This window comes from Leptopilina boulardi, unplaced genomic scaffold, assembly GCF_019393585.1.
Source record: "Leptopilina boulardi isolate dan_hultmark-lab unplaced genomic scaffold, ZJU_Lbou_2.1 LbouV2_224, whole genome shotgun sequence".
Lineage (NCBI taxonomy): Eukaryota > Metazoa > Arthropoda > Insecta > Hymenoptera > Figitidae > Leptopilina > Leptopilina boulardi.
The window spans coordinates 2,824,532-2,841,369 of record NW_026137779.1 but is presented as its reverse complement, the minus strand read 5'-3'; the positions used below and the strand labels follow the sequence as shown (position 1 = coordinate 2,841,369).

General features: G+C 31.0%; 1 protein-coding gene across 1 annotated transcript in view; it reads left to right on the top strand.

Moving 5' to 3' along the window:
* The first annotated feature begins 3,852 nt into the window (after positions 1-3,852).
* Positions 3,853-16,838, top strand: part of LOC127279864 (uncharacterized) — a 69,754-nt gene continuing 56,768 nt past the window's right edge. The window contains exon 1 of the mRNA XM_051302509.1: positions 3,853-4,023. Coding sequence (XP_051158466.1) covers positions 3,987-4,023 — 37 coding nt within the window. The 5' untranslated portion in view covers positions 3,853-3,986. The remainder of the gene's footprint in view (positions 4,024-16,838) is intronic.

Here is a 16,838-nt window from a genome sequence, read left to right as displayed (position 1 = left end):
AGATGCATGAGATAGAAAACGATACGAATATATTTCTGTCCTTTTCTAACTCATGTTTCACGTTCGCGAACGTCTTTTGTCATAAAGGCCTTTCTCCAATATGTTCTAAATGTTTGTGTTGCGTGACTGACGTGTGGTTCGCAAGCGCTGTGACGTCATCAAAGCATTGATACCAATCGCGAACAAAAAGTTTGGTTTATGATTTTAAGACCCTGTATTTTTTAATTATAAATATTAAATAATTAAAATTATTAAAAGCCGTCGAGAAAAATTTACATTAAAAATTGTAAAGTTGGGAAACAGGTATAAGAGGAACATAAACCAAACTTTTTGTTCGCGATTGGTGTCAATGCTTTGATGACGTCACTGCGCTTGCGAACCAACGCGTTAGTCACGCAACGCAAATATTTAGAAACATATTGGAGAAAAGCCTTAGGCCGATTCCAGAATGGATGCTGATTCTACACTCACCTGAAACTGAGCGAGCGGTCCGCTTTTCCGTCACGCTTCCCATATTCAACTATATCTATATATATAAAAAACGTAATGCAAATGCGGACCGCTCGCGCAGTTTTAGGTGAGTGTAGAATCAGCAGGAGCCAAACGCAACGTGTACGCGACGCAACGCAATGCTAAGCAAATGGGGATGCGTCTGCGTTTGGCTCCATTCTGGAATCAGCCTTAAGGCTGGTTCCACAATGGGCTCGACGCAAGGTAAACGCAGCGATTGTGAGACAGATCTTATCTCGCTTCTGTCCCTAATGGTCGATGTATCTCCGAACATTTCAATAAACTCATGTGGTTTTAATCTAGAAGTCAAAATTAGTATAACTTTTGACAAATTCCAAGTATACTTAGAATTTGTGATTGTGAGGTGTACAACTGTAGGAATATATGAAGAGCTCCACGGAATAACGATCTATGGCAAAATTGAAAGTTTGGTTATGAGCTTTCAAAAAACGTAAATTTTCATGAAATTTGTAATAAGTATGTATATGTAAATTGTTATTTATTACACTTTTGGTAACTATTATTAATTCTATAAGTTACAATAATTCGCTTACAGCTATTAATTTATAAAATTTTTATATTTTTTGAAAGCTCATAACCAAGCTTTTCAATTGTGCCATAGATCGTTATTCCGTGGAGCTCTTCATATATTAAGGCCTAAGCACAATAGAAATGGCAAAGCAGAATAGGTTCGCGAACGAGATGCATGAGATAGAAAAGGATGTAAATATATCTCTATCCTTTTTTAACTCATGTTTCACGTTCGCGAAGCTATTCTGCTTTGGCCTTAACACATTCTTTCGTTTACGATTGCGATTGATATTACGGTTACGTTTCTATTCTGCTCAGGCCTTTATGGTGCGTCTCCAATGGGACCCTAATGCTGATTCTACACTCACCTAAAACTGCGCGAGCGGTCCGCATTTGCGTTACGTTTTTAGGGTTCCGTACTCGGTTCGGAACCCTATTAATATCGGTTTTTTTGAAATCGTGTACCCCCCCCCCTAGCGGCCACATAAATTTATCTGGAGGGCTGAAAATTAGTACACATATGTATTTTCGCGTGTAGATTACAGGAAAATTATAGCGAACTTGATTGGAATTGATTAACATAGCGTTGTCAAGGAAAAACCATGAATTTTTACGAAAAATGCCTAAAAATGACTATGTTCCCCCCCCCCCCCTAGCGGCCACATCTTTTGACATAAAGAGCTCAAATTTGACACACTTACGTATTTTTACGTGAAAATTACAGGAAAATTATAGCGAACTTGATTCGGATCAATTTACATAGCGTTGTCAAGGAAAAATCAAAAATTTCGAAAAAAATGATTTATTCTCCCTAGCGCACACAATATTCAATCCAGACTGTTCATACTTGCTGTAAAACTCAATTTTTGCGTGAAAAATACAGGGAAAAAATGTAAGCGCGATTGGAGTTGATGATCAATTTTTATCAAATTTTTGAAGAAAAATGATAAATTTCAGAAAAAAATGTATTTTTCCGCAAAAAACGAAAAAAGTTTTTCTACAGTGATTCAAATTTATATATTTTGACGTATTTTTACGTGTAGATTACAAAAAAAATATAGCGAAGATGATTGGAGTTGATTTTTCTGGAATTAATAAACAAATTTTATTTTTTAGATAACTTTCGATTTTTCCTTGACAAGCAGCTACTAGCCTTATATCAATATCTTAAGTTTTATCTCTTTTTGACTTAGAAAGATAAAATTTAATATTCAATATATTTTTAAAATGTAAATACAATAAAAATATTGCGAGTTGAAATAAAATTATGTTTCTTATATTTTTTTAGTAAAATATTTTTTAAAAAATAAAATCGGACAAGTGCGAGTTACACTCGCACTGAAATCGAGGGTTCCGTACTCGAAGCGAACTTATTTGGTATAAAAACAAATGTTTAAAAAATATGTGTTGTATGACAACTAATATAAGTGATACAAAAAGGAACAATTTTGTAAAATTCAAGAAAATTGTTCCTCTTCGTATCACTTATATTAGTTGTCATACAACACATATTTTTTAAACATTTGTTTTTATACCAAATAAGTTCGCTTCGAGTACGGAACCCTCGATTTCAGTGCGAGTGTAACTCGCACTTGTCCGATTTTTTATATATATATATATATATATATATATATATAGTTGAATATGGGAAGCGTGACGGAAAAGCGGACCGCTCGCTCAGTTTTCGGTGAGTGTAGAATCAGCATCAAGTTGGTTCTGCAATAAGCGCGTCGGACGCTTATGCGAACGTATACCTAACGAGAGAGGGGTATAGATGTATATCTTCGTACCCCTCTTTCTCATTACGTAAACGATCGCGTTCACGTCCGACGCGCTTATTGTAGAAACAACTTTAAGGCCTTTCTCCAATAGGATCCTAAACTCTTGCGTTGCGTATGCATTGCGTCGGTTGCTATTGGCAACCAATGCTAAAATCAACGCGTCAGTCACGCAACGCAAAAGTTTAGGTTCCATTGGAGAAAGGCCTTTATGTTCCTAAATGTTTGCCTTGCGCGACTGACGCGTTGGTTCGCAAGCGCCGTGACGTCATCAAAGCATTGATACCAATCGCGAACAAAAAGTTTGGTTTATGATTTTAAGACCCTGAATTTTTTAATTATAAATATTAAATAATTAAAATTATTAAAAGCCGTCGAGAAAAATTTACATCAAAAATTGTAAAGTTGGGAAACAGGTATAAGAGGAACATAAACCAAACTTTTTGTTCGCGATTGGTATCAATGCTTTGATGACGTCACTGCGCTTGCGAACCAACGCGTTAGTCACGCAACGCAAACATTTAGGAACATATTGGAGAAAGGCCTATATATCTGGAATGCTGTCCGCCATTGAATGTCGCGAGCCGAGAGAGAGGTCTAATAACTGTATTCCCTTTTTTGTCGGTACAGGTCAATTAGAAAATATATACGTGAATATGACATAACACAGTTAACAATAAACTTTTGGAACGTATTGTACCAAGCCTGCGCAATTTAACATGAGAAGGAGAGTGATACAGGAATCAGACCTCTCTCTCAGCTCGCGACTTTCAATGGCAAGGTGGTTCTACAATAAGTGCAGAAGGCAAGTGCAAGTCTAAAAAAACTACAAGTGCAAGAGAGATTGCTAGATTATCTATCTTTCTTGCACTCATGGTTTTCTTGAACTTTCACTTGCCTTTTGTACCTATTGTAGAACCTCCTGCAGACAGCATTCCAGATATAGAGTTCAGTGGCTGCGACCGTACCCTAAAATCGATTGTTATTATTCGATTAATCGAGAGCTAGTATTCAATTTCGATTTGACCATCTCAAATTCAGTCTTGTCTTGTAGAAATACCAGAACTATGTTCTGTTTATAGATGTGCTTTTATGTTTTGGAGTTCTGAAATTTGTCTCCAGTAATATCTGATATTAAATAAAAAAAATTTAACGTAATACAGAGCAATGTCCGACATTGACGCAAAAGTAAACATGTCTCTTGGTAAGTAGCCAAAGTTTGGGAAATTTAATAGTGTTGAAAATTATACTCCGTGAATGTATGTACACTAGTAATAACTTGTGCATAACAATATGGCGATAATATGGCATTTTGTTTTTTTTCAGACAAAAATATTATCCTACACTTAACTAAAACTCTATATAAAATATCACTATTGTATTAGTTGTAATTCTAATTTTATTACGTGCAATATAATGAAATTACAAAAATTTGTGAAAAACAAAACTTATTTTAAAATGATTTTCTTACAATTGTCAGTTGAGTAAATTTATAACTTTGAAAATGGGTCTTTCTTTATTTCGTTCTTAGAATAGATTCGACGGGAATCGAAATTTTTATTTTTGTCAGGAAGGTCATAAGTTCCATTGAAACAAGAGATTGTCAAAAATCGAATTTTTTTTACGTCAGGTTATAGGAATCAATATATTGCCGTCCTGTTTAATAGTCACTATTTACATTTTTTTCTTTAAAATGAGTATGTTAAAAAGTTAGATTGGTGGTGAAAATCAATATTTACTTTTGAATCAAAGCTGAAAATTGTTTATTTTTGCTCTCATTCAAAAATTTTAGTTTACTTTTTCACAATAATTATTAATTTCGTGCTCATAAATGACTTGTATGTTTTTACGAATAAAAACGTTTTTATCCTTTTATGATGTGAAGTAGGTTATGAAATTTTTAGAACATAAAATAATTATTTCTAAAAGTTATTAACAATGAAAATTTTTAATAGCAGAAAATTAAAACATGTTTTTTCCAGGGTAGCCACAAGACAGGAAAAAGTTTTTTTATCATTGAAATTTGGGGCATTAAATAAATTTACATAAAAAATCAATTATATACCTTTTTCACCTTTTTCTTGATTTGATTAATTTGCGGATGTAATATTTAAAAAATAATTAAATTTACAATGTAAAATGATTGATATATGTTCAGAAATGTTAAAAAGTAATTTTGTTAACATTCCTGAACGTATATTAATATAGAGAATACAAAATTACAGATTTTCATCGTTTATATAAATGATTCAATTGATCCAAGCTTGAATTTATCAATAGTTGTCGTCGATTTAAAAATTACTTAGTCTAATCTCCAATAAATCTAAATTTAAACTCAAATTGTAATCTGTTCAAATTTTAGTTCATCCAAATTTCAATTTAATTAAATTTTATTCGATTCTAATTTTAATTCATTTAAATTTCAATTAAATCTGGATGTTAATTTAAATTTTAACTGTCTACTGTCAATAAATTCTAATTTTTATATTGGTCAAAACAAATTTATTAAGTAATTAAAATTTTAATCACATGCGAATTCAATCGATCAAAACTTAAAACTAACGAAATTTAAATATATCTAAAGATTAATTGTTTTAAATTTCAAATTGTATACGAATTTTAATTGATTTAAGTTCACAAAACTGCTGCTAAGTTGAAGTATGAATTTTTTGTGTCAATTCACAAACACTTTGCCTCGTCACAGAGATTTTTTTACCAGTTTATGGTAACTTATTTAATATTATAATGATTTTAAGAAGGTGTTAAGTTGTAGTTTCTCAGCGTTTTCAGAGATAGACTTTTAACATGAATAACTAAGTAATATTTTATAATAAAAGGTACAATAATAGGTCAAATGATTTGTTTTTAATTTTTCTTTAAGTTGATTATTAAAATTTTAAAGTTATATAAAGAAATAAACAAATAATGCAAAAAAGCCGGGTTTTTCAAAAATTTTCAATTTTGCAAAGTTAATAACTCTGAATAAAATAATAGTAGAATATTCGCTAATAGATTAAAAGATGCATCCTAAAACAAGGAGGAGGTCCTTTATGTTCATTTCATAAACATTTTGTTTCCTCATTGTGTTAAGCAAAAAATTTGCTTCCTCGTGGAGGAAGCTATGAATTTCTCTAATTCAATTAATTGATTTAAAACATTTCGAGTTAAAAACTGATTTAAATTAATTACATTTTTTGAAAAATTAAGAAAATTTTAAATCATTTTGGGTGTAACATATACTTTATATATACGAATCGATTCGTTTTAATGCAAGGAATTCAATTATTTTATGTATTAACTTGAATTTAACCCCTTCGCAGTCCAGTTAAAAATCGCTGGTGGGCCTAAAACGGTCCGAAAAAAAAGTTTCCAAAAAAATATGACTTCATCATATTTAAGGTTTTTGTGGTCGCTGAATTCGAATTTGAGGTCAGTTTTTCAAAATTCAAAATGGCGGATCCAATATGGCGGACAAATTTAAAAAAAAAATTTTTTTTAATTTGTCCGCCATATTGGATCCGCTATTTTGAATTTCAAAAAACCGACCTCAAATTCGAATTCAGCGATCCCAAAAACCCCCGAGTAACAAATTTCAGACAAATCGGATTGATTTTTTAAAAATTTGTCCGCCATATTGGATCCGCCTTTTTGAATTTTGGAAAACTGACCTCAAATTCGAATTCAGCGACTACGAAAACCCCCGAGTAACAATTTGTGGTCAAAACGCATTAATTTTTAAATTATCCGCCATATTGGATCCGCCATTTTGAATTTTGAAAAACCGACCTCAGATTCGTAATCAGAGACCCCGAAAACCCCTGAGCAACGAGTTTCATGTAAATCTGATAAATTTTATGTTTTCATGGTCGCCATTTTGGGTCCGCCATTTTGTTTTTTTGAAATCTGACTTCAAATTTGGATTCAGCGACCCCAAAAACCCCCGAGTAACAAATTTCAGGCAAATCAAATTAAATTTAGTATTATTTTTTGCGATGGCCATATATGGCCACTTGCACAAAGGTGGCACGACTTTTTCTGGCCACATATGGGCCCTGGACTGTCAAGGGGTTAAAAAAACACAAAATTTTTTAGCTTAAATAGGGTAAGGGGTACAGTGACCGACACCCTGGGCATACTTTCAACTTTAAATGACATTTTATCGTAATTTATTAAAGATTTAGTTATAAAATAAATTTTAAATAAAAGATTTGGGTTAAAATTTATAGTACACAAGTTTAAAATTAAAAAACACCTTGATAAGAGTTTATAATATTAATTTAAAAATGTATGGTATGAAAACAGTGAACGACACCCTTTAATAAAATAAAAAATATTTAAACTTCTATTTAAGTAACATGATATTTATTAGTATTATCATAAATTTTATTATTCAGACTTAATGTACAAAAAAAGTTGCTTTTAAAATATAATTATTTAACAATTTTTTCATATTTATAAAATTTGTAATCAATAAAGCAAATTTTTTGAGGTTAGTTTTCTAGAAAGTATTAAATATTGAGGAAAATATAAACATATAAAATTTTGTATAAACTGTATAAGTTTTTAAATATTGTATATTAATTAATTTACTAGTGATATTTAATTAAATATTATTATTTTTATAGTTATTATCGTTTTTAATAGCAGGTGTCGTTCACTGTCTGGGTGTCGGTCACTGTACCTTTTACCCTATGAATTTTTGATTTTTCAATTTTTATTAATTCTTAAAATGTAAATCAAATCTGTACTTTATATATGGGGCATTCTATTTTAAAATTATACCCCTAGTAAACAATTGACAATATAAGACATTTTTTAAATAATTATTTCTCCCATTTAATTAAATCAAATTACTTTTGCAATGAGTGGTTTCGAAAGAGAAATTTCTAAACTTTATTATTGTAAAAAAATTTTTTTAAAAAAACGTTTAATTAGCATAAAAAATTTAGTTTGAAGGTTAAACTTATAAATATCTCAAAACACGTTGTCTCCGATTTTGACAAAATCTGTGTCAAAAGAAAGCTTAAATATTCTATTTTTTATTTCCGTAAAGTTTATAATTGACATTTTCGAGGATTTCGAGAAATTAATTAAAATTCTCAGACGTTTCAAAGGTTAAAAAGGGTTGAAATTTGCATGAATAGAGAACCTCTGTTCAAATACAGCGGCATTTGTTTTTACGAAATTTTTAAATAAATAAATTTTAAAACTTCAATTTTAATCTGAATAATTTTTTTAAATTTGAAAAATTTTTAATTGCAAATAGCTAAAGATCAATATATTTATTGTTTACAATATTTTTTTTCTCTAATGTCAAGTGGGTCAAGTGATGTAATAATGTAAGGTTAATGGAAATTAAATTTAAAAAACAAAATCCGCTCTTAAAGAAATGGTTCTCCATTCATACAAATTTCAATCCTTTTTAACCTCCGAAACGTCTGAGAATTTTAATTAATTTCTGGAAATTCTCGAAAATGTCCATTATAAACTTTACGGAAATAAAAAATAGAATATTTAAGCTTTTTTTTGACATAGATTTTGTCAAAATCGGAGACAACGTGTTTTGAGATATTTACAAGTTTAACATTCAAACTAAATTTTTTATACTATTTAAATGTTTTTTTGAAAAAATTTTTTTACAATTGTAAAGTTTAGAAATTTCTCTTTCGAAACCACTCATTGCAAAAGTAATTTGATTTAATTAAATGGGAGAAATAATTATTTAAAGAATGTCTTATATTGTCAATTGTTTACTAGGGGTATAATTTTAAAATAGAATGCCCCATATACCAATCGATTCGTTTTCATGCAGGGAATAAAATTATTTCATATATAAACTTGAATTTTAATAAACAACATTTTTTAGCTAAAATATAAATTTTTGATTTTTTAGCTTTCATTAATTCTTTAAATTTCAATCAAATCTATTCTTTAAATATACTAATCGATTCGTCTTGACGTAAAGAAGACGATTATAATATATATAAAATTAAATTTTTGTATTTTAAAATTTTTTCAATTAAAAAAAATTTTTTGGAAAAAAAACGATGAAATTTTTTTTTGGAGCTAGTTTTAAAAATCCTCTCGTCATTTTTGAGAGATTAATCTGATAAATAAGTCTACCAAATTTTACCCAAATCCATTGAAATCTGTTAAAGATATCGTGTTCACAAAAACGATCCACACATACATACATCCGGACAATTGATCAGGATCTCATATAACATGTTTCTATATAGAGGAAAATTTGTTTTCACTATTTTTAAAAATTATACAAAACTAAAGATAAATATCTACAGGTGACAATACATGTTTCTAAATTTATGGGCAAAAAACAATTTTAAAAAGAATGTGAAATGCAACAAAATTAGTTAATCTTTACTAAGGAGAGATTACGGTGATTTTGAGGTTTTTTTCAAAGATTTTTTTTTATAATAAAAAAAATATTTATTAGTTACAATTTTTTATGATAAAATATACATTTTAAAGAGTCGACAAAAAAATTTTTTTTTTTTTAAATCTAATAAAAAATGGCTGCCGAAAGTGGTACATTTCAAAACTTTGTCACACTTTTCCCCGGAACAGTTAATCTAAAATGAAAAAACCAAAATTTTTCTTAATCTAATTTTGGCTATCGTATAAACTAAAATAACTAATATTTATTGAAAAAAAAACGATTGGCAGACTTTTTATTAATTATTCTTACTCAATCGGCGACATCGGCTCCATACGTAGATCCTTTTTTGGCTTCTAAAAGATAATTTTCAATTAATCTAATGCCAGTCAAGTAGCAGTCCAGGTGCGAATTTTTGGTCGGCCCCAGTCGGCCCAAAGTTGACTCAACTTCTCGTGCCATTGGTTGGCCTAACCATACATATAATAACGGTTTACCGTCCTTTGGTGACGGTGGTTGGCCCGACAACTGATCTCAATGTCGGCCCAACTTTAAATGCGCATATTATGCCAACCATAATTTTCGAAGTTTGTCTAACTTTGCAATGAATGATCGGGCCAACCATTACCCAGAGTTTGGCCAACCAAAAATTTTAAGTCGTTTAAACTATGTTCCTTGTAGTTTTGCCAACCGTCGGGCCTACCATCACCCTGAGTTTGGCCAACTCTAAATGTGAATTTGACAGTGTCAAAAGTGTACACCCACGGCGGACATTTTTTTTAGTTCACTTTATGGCCACTAGTGTCGCATTGCAATTTTAAATCCCCAATACGTATATCACTCTATCGCTAGCGTTACGCGTCATCAAATACGTAATTACGTATCCCACTCTCTTGCTAGCAACACGCGTCAACGCAACACGAGCGCGTTTCATATATGTGGAATCAGCATCAGTGCTACAATTTTTTAAGGACGTTGTATATCAAAAAATCGCTTTACCCAAATATTCTACATATGTTATAGATGAAATTTATGGAATAAAAAAAAATTGATTTTTTGAACCTATCACACGAGTGATAACCCCCTTATACATTCTCCACAAATGTTCCATTTTTGTGTATATGCTGAGCATATTCTCGAGAGTATATGCTCCACATAAATTCTCGAGAATATAAGAACTCTGATTTTTTTATACACTTTTATCATAATTCTGAACAATCAATCGAATTGAATCAATCAATCAACCAATCAATTGAAAAAATTCAAGTTTTTCAAAAAATGAAACTTCTGAAAAATAAAAAAAAATTGTCAAATTTTTAAAAAATATATACTTTTTTTTATTTTTCATAGTGAATTATAATTTCAAGTTCTAAAAATTTTTTTAAAAATTGTTACCCCTAAACCAAACCAACTATTTTTAATTTAAGTTATATCAATTTTTCCTTAAAAAAACAACTTTTTCCACAATTTTTATTATTTTTTGTCGGTAATTTTTTTGTAGGCTTTTTTCATGATTCTGAAAAATCAACCGTATGGATTTTTATAAATTTTAATATTGTAAAAAAATAAAATTTCTAAAATGGTCAAATAATTTTTTTTTTAATTTTAATAATTCACAATAGTTTTAGATCCCAAATAATGTCAGAAACAAAATTGACACCACTTAACAAAATTAATTTCAATCAGTTGAAATTTCACCAGTCCCTCCCCTACAGATTTTTTAGAAATAAATTAAGTTTTGAAGATGTTTAAACAAAATTTTAAATTATTATTAACAAAATTTCAAACCGTAAATGAATTTTAGAGAATTTTAAATAAAAAATGTTATTACAAGTTCAATTTTTGAAGAATTGGATTAAAATGATTAAAATAATTAATTTAGCTGAGAGTTTTAGACTCAAATTTTGGAATGATGTTAAGGGGACTTAAGGGGTAACACCAGTCTAGAGGCAGAAAAATAGACCTATCTGTGATGATGTATTTTGGGTAAATGACAAAAGGAGTAGGATTCCTTTTTAGAATTCTTATTAACTGCATATAGAAGTGTAAAAAAATTTTTTACTTGAAATTTTCATACAAATTGGCGGCGATAGATGCCATATATTAGATCGACTACTCTTTTTTCAGACCATAATGGGCGGAAAGGTTTCTTGAGCAGTTTAAGACCTGGAACAAAAAACCAAGAGATTTCATAATCTATACTCTATTAGCTTTGGAAGTACTTATGGGTTTTTATATATCAATTTTTATAGAAATGGCACAACTTTTTAGTAATTTTTTCGATTTTTTTCTTAGATTAATTTACTAAAAAGTGTGCCATTTCTATAAAAATTGATATAAAAAAAACCCATATGTACTTCCAAAGCTAATAGTATATAGATTATGAAATTTCTTGGTTTTTTGTTCCAGGTCTTAATCTGATCAAGAAACCTTTCAGCCCGTTTTAGTCTGAAAAAAAGTAGCCGATCTAATATATGGCATCTATCGCCGCCATTTTCTAGTAAAATTTCAAACAAAAAACTTTTTTTTACACTTCAATATGTAGTTAATATCACCTCTTAAATTTTACACACCGAAAAGTGTGTGGAAAGAAGCTCTTTTTAAAACGGTGTGTAAAGTGCTTCACTTTACTTTAGACCATACAAAACCACAAAATTAAAGAAAGAACTTTACTTTTAAATTTATACACTACTGCTTAATTATATTTTTCCTGATCTTCGATTGATTTATTTAATTCTATTAAGTTCTAAACTCTAAACATTTTTCTCAAAAATTCGAAAAATGCCGTGTTTTTCGGTCAATTTACCCCCGTATAAAAAAACAGGGGGTAGAAATATAAAGTTTCAAAGATTTATTCAGTAGATTTTGAACTAAGGAATCTAATTGTTTTTGGTTTTTTAAAATCCGTTCAGTAGATTTCGAGAAAAGCCGTTCACCAGTTCGAAAAATGTGTTTTCAAGAAAAACGCCTTTAAAGTTTTCATAACATAATACATTGAGCCAGGACTATCAAACAATTTTTTTACAACTTCTTTTAACATATTTTCAAGCAAAAATAAAAACGATTTTTTTGGAATTCTAAACCAGAAAGTCCCCTTAAAGTATAGGCAATATTTTTAAAAACGAAAACTAAAATTTAATGAGTTTATAATAAGTATATATATGTATTATTTTAGATTAAAATTAAGATTATTCGGTGGTTTTTGAAAATTTGTACAAATTTCAAACAATAATCGAATTGTATTTCGCGCCTCTTCCTCAAGATAATATATGTAGTACTCCGCAATTCCATGCCGAAGCGCCACAGTTTAAAGGGAAATCAAAATGATTTCACCTATCTACTTCTAGTCGACTATCTTATGTGTAATTCTTTGTTTTTGTGCCGATGTAGTAACCACTGAACTCTATATATCTGGAATGCTGTCTGCCATTGAAGGCCTAAGCAGAATAGATTCTTGAACGGGAACGCAATCGTAAACGGAAACGTAAGAATGTGTAAGAGAAGGATAGCAAATATCTTTATTCTTCTCTCACCCATTCTTACGTTTCCGTTCACGATTGCGTTCCCGTTCAAGAATCTATTCTGCTTAGGCCTTCAAAGTCGCGAACCGAGAGAGAGGGCTGATTCTTGTATTCCCCTCTTTGTCGGTACAGGTCCATTAGAAAATATTTAACAGTATGTATACGTGAACATGACATAACACAGTTAACAGTAAACTTTTGGAACGTATTGTACTACGCCTGCGCAGTTTAGCAAGAGGAGGAGAGGGATACAAGAATCAGACCTCTCTCTCGGTTCGCGATCATCAATGTCAGACATATAGTTCTGACACTCGGCTAGGCCTAAAGTCATTTAAGAAGAAGAAGAAGAATCAATGTCAGACATCATTCCAGATATATAGAGTTCAGTGGTAGTAACATCGAACTCTTTTGTGTAAAAAAAAAATAATAATATCACAAAATGCCAAAAAATAAATATCAATAGATTCGGAAGTATGAGTTCTGAAAATATAGTAGATTGTGGATTTTTAAAGAAATCGAAAAATATATAAGAAAAATTATAATTAAGAACTATTAACGTCATAAGCTCTAACTTATGATGGCTACGGGCTGTAACCTGTATGCACACTTTTGACCCAACTAAGAGTAATTTTTACGTTGAATATTTTTTATTTATAGCATGTGCTATTTGATTATTATAACTTTGGTTATGTTTTAATAGGAAGTCGTGAAAGATATTCAGATAGCGATCGTAGAAACGATCGTTCTTTTAGTAAAGAGATAAGGCGTACCCGTCAGTCTCGAAGTCGATCAACTACACGATCACGATCAGCGACACCAAACGAGAATAGAGACAAAACAGATTCAGCGATTGAAGGAAACAATCAACCTCTTTCGGACGATGCAAATAACAATAAGGTGCCACCTTTATCTGATTTAACAGATAATAAAGTCAACAAAGACAACGAACAGTTAATAATTATCGAAGACCTCGACGCAGAAATATTAGAGGTTATCGGTAAAAGAGTAGCAGAAGAGAGAGTCTTGGACCCACCTATTTCTAAAAGCATTTGTGTTCGACTCGAGGATATTATAAAAAAAGGTCTTCCTAAAGACGAAAAAGAAAAATTGATTAAAAATAACGTTCCACCAAAAAACTGTATCTTCTTTGATCCACCTAAATTAAATGAGGAAATTAAAGTTTCTATAAATGAAACGTCTTTGAAACGAGATGAACTCATCAGTGATAAACAAACAAAAATAACTGCTTGTTTGTGCTTGTTGGGTACCTCTTTAAACTCTTTACTCAATGATAAGGGCCAAGAGAAAGAAAAATTATCGCCAAACCAGATTTCAGTAATTAAAAAACTGAGCGAAGCGTCACGCTTGTTAGCAGATTTACAGAGAGATAATACACTTATTCGTCGCAGTTTAATTCTCGCAAATATTAACCCATATAGGACCGAACAAACTGTTCGACTAGTCAAACACTAGTTTTCACATTGCAAATAAAATATTAGAATATCATACATTATTATGCAACTACATTTTTAACATCGACAAGTAGTTTACTTTCAAATTTTTAAAGAACCAAAATTAATAAACAATTACAATAATTATGCCACTTACATTTGTATGTGCGTCTCGAATTGTAGTGTTCGACTAGTCGAACAGCTGTCCAATATGGGTTATTAGCTCTCAAAAAGAAACCTTAGAAGCTTCTAAAGCAGACGAATGGCTTTTTTGTCAGAAATTAAATGAACGTCTTATGGCAGCAAAATCTTAGGGTAAAGCCAAAAAACTTTTTCGGCTCAAAAAACTCGAGAGGCCCGCCTCGACATCTTCCCTTCAAACACAAGACATCAGGCGGGTATCAGAATAGATTTCAGAACCATTTTCCAAATCAGATTCCACACCAGTTTCAGAATCAGTCTTCGAATTATTCTCAACGTTACAAAAAAATTGGGAGAATCAGAACAAAGAGAATCGCAGCAGTTCTCAGACAACACAGCAAAAGAAGACTTAGTTATACATACTGTAAGTAAATCGGCTGGTAGGCTAAATTTTTTTTAATCAATGGCGAAATAGTACCTTCGATTCCAGAATATTGAGCTGGTTAGTAGGATACAAAATCCCCTTTGCTAGACCCGTTTTCCAAACTTCGTTCCCTAAAGAGCCTTCTTGGACTAACCAAGAAAAATCGATGATTCTAAATCAAATTAAAAAATTAATTATTAAAGGGTCTGTGAGAAAATGTGTACCACAAAAAGACCAATTTATATAAAAAATGTTCTCAACACCGAAACCTGATAAAACTAGTATATTAGTACTTAATCTCAAAAAACTAAATGAGTTCATTGACACTCAACATTTCAAGCTTGAAGACTATCAAGTTGCTTGCAAATTAGTTACACTTAACTGTTTTATGGGTAGATTAGATTTCACGGATGATTTCTGTATGATTCCAATTGATAAAAATTTAAAAAAATATGTAAAATTTATTTTCGATGGAGAATTTTATGAGTCTAATTGCTTACCGTTCGGCCTTAATACTGCTCCATACGTATTCACAAAGGTTATGAAACCCGTAGTAAGTTCCTTGAGAAGTAAGGGTCGTGTCTCAGTTATTTACCTTCATGACTGTTTATTGCTAGTCAATTCTTACGCGGAATGTTTACATAACATAAATACTCTTCAAATCTCTTGACAAACTTAAGCTTCATTATAAATGAAGAAAAAAGTTGCAAAGTTCCTTACCAAAATTGCAGGTTTCTTGGTTTTATTATTAATTCTCATTTAATGACTCTAGAATTACCATCTGAGAAGAGAAGCAAAATTCACAATCAAGTAATTAAATTTAAAAAATTGTCGAGATGCAAAATTAATGATTTTGCACAACTCATAGGGTTATTGGTGTCCTGTTGTCCAGCTATATAATACGGTTGGGCACATGTCAAAAAGTTTTAAAGAGAAAAATACTTAGCACTTTTAAATCCCAATTATGATTACAGTGCAAATATGACTCTAAGTCTAGATAGAGCTCACGGTCGTTGGAATATTTCAGAAAAATCAGAAAATATCAATTACTTGGAGCTTTTAGCTGCCTTTTTAGGCTTACAATGTTTCGCCAAGAACCTAAGAAATTGTAGTGTCCTCCTAAGGATTGATAACACTACAGCGATTTCTTAAATAAATCGCATGGGGGGCGTTAGATTCGAAAATCTTAGCAAATTATCCCGAACCATCTGGGAGTGGTATGAGCAACGTGAAATATTTATTTTGGCTTCCTACATTTCATCAAGAGACAACACGAAAGCAGATTTCGAATCCAGGAGACTAGACGTAGAGACAGAATTTGAACTATCAAATTTAGCATTTCAAGAAATTATTAACACGTTTGGTAATCCGGAAGTCGACTTATTTGCATCCAGATTGAACGCAAAATGCAAAAATTATATTTCATGGAATAAAGATCCTGCTTCGAAAGCCATCGATTCCTTTACTATAGGATGGGGCAATTCATTTTTTTACGCGTTCTCTCCATTTATATTAATCCCAAGAGTTTTACAAAAAGTAAATTCTGAAAGAGCAACAGGTATTATTGTTGTCCCTTACTGGCCCAATCAACCTTGGTATCCCATGTTTACCTCAATGCTGGAATTGGATCAATTAGTTTTTAAACCTACACGGAGAGAAAAATCGAGCGTTTGTAGTATGGGAGCCCTGTATGTTATTTTTGTATGGACGTTCCTGCTTAAGAGGCGTGGCCTTATACTATAGTTGCATAAAACTATACCGAAAAAGCATAACTTCTTGCAATCGTAGTATGCTGATGTCCCATGCGTTTAAAGGTAGAACTTTCATGCTACAAACGCTTTATTTTTCTCTCCATGTAATTACGATCTTTTACTTTCCCCTGATAGAGAACCGCATCCACTTTGGAAGAAACTTAGCCTGGTGGCCGGGAAGTTATCAGGAAAGCCTACTTGTTCGAAGGGATTCCATAAAATTCAATAGCAATCACCATTTCTTCAATCACAGATTTTTTTATTAAACAGTATGACTGTGCCCTAAAAAAGTGGCGGCAGTTCTGTATCAACAAAAAAATGGATCTTTACGAAATAA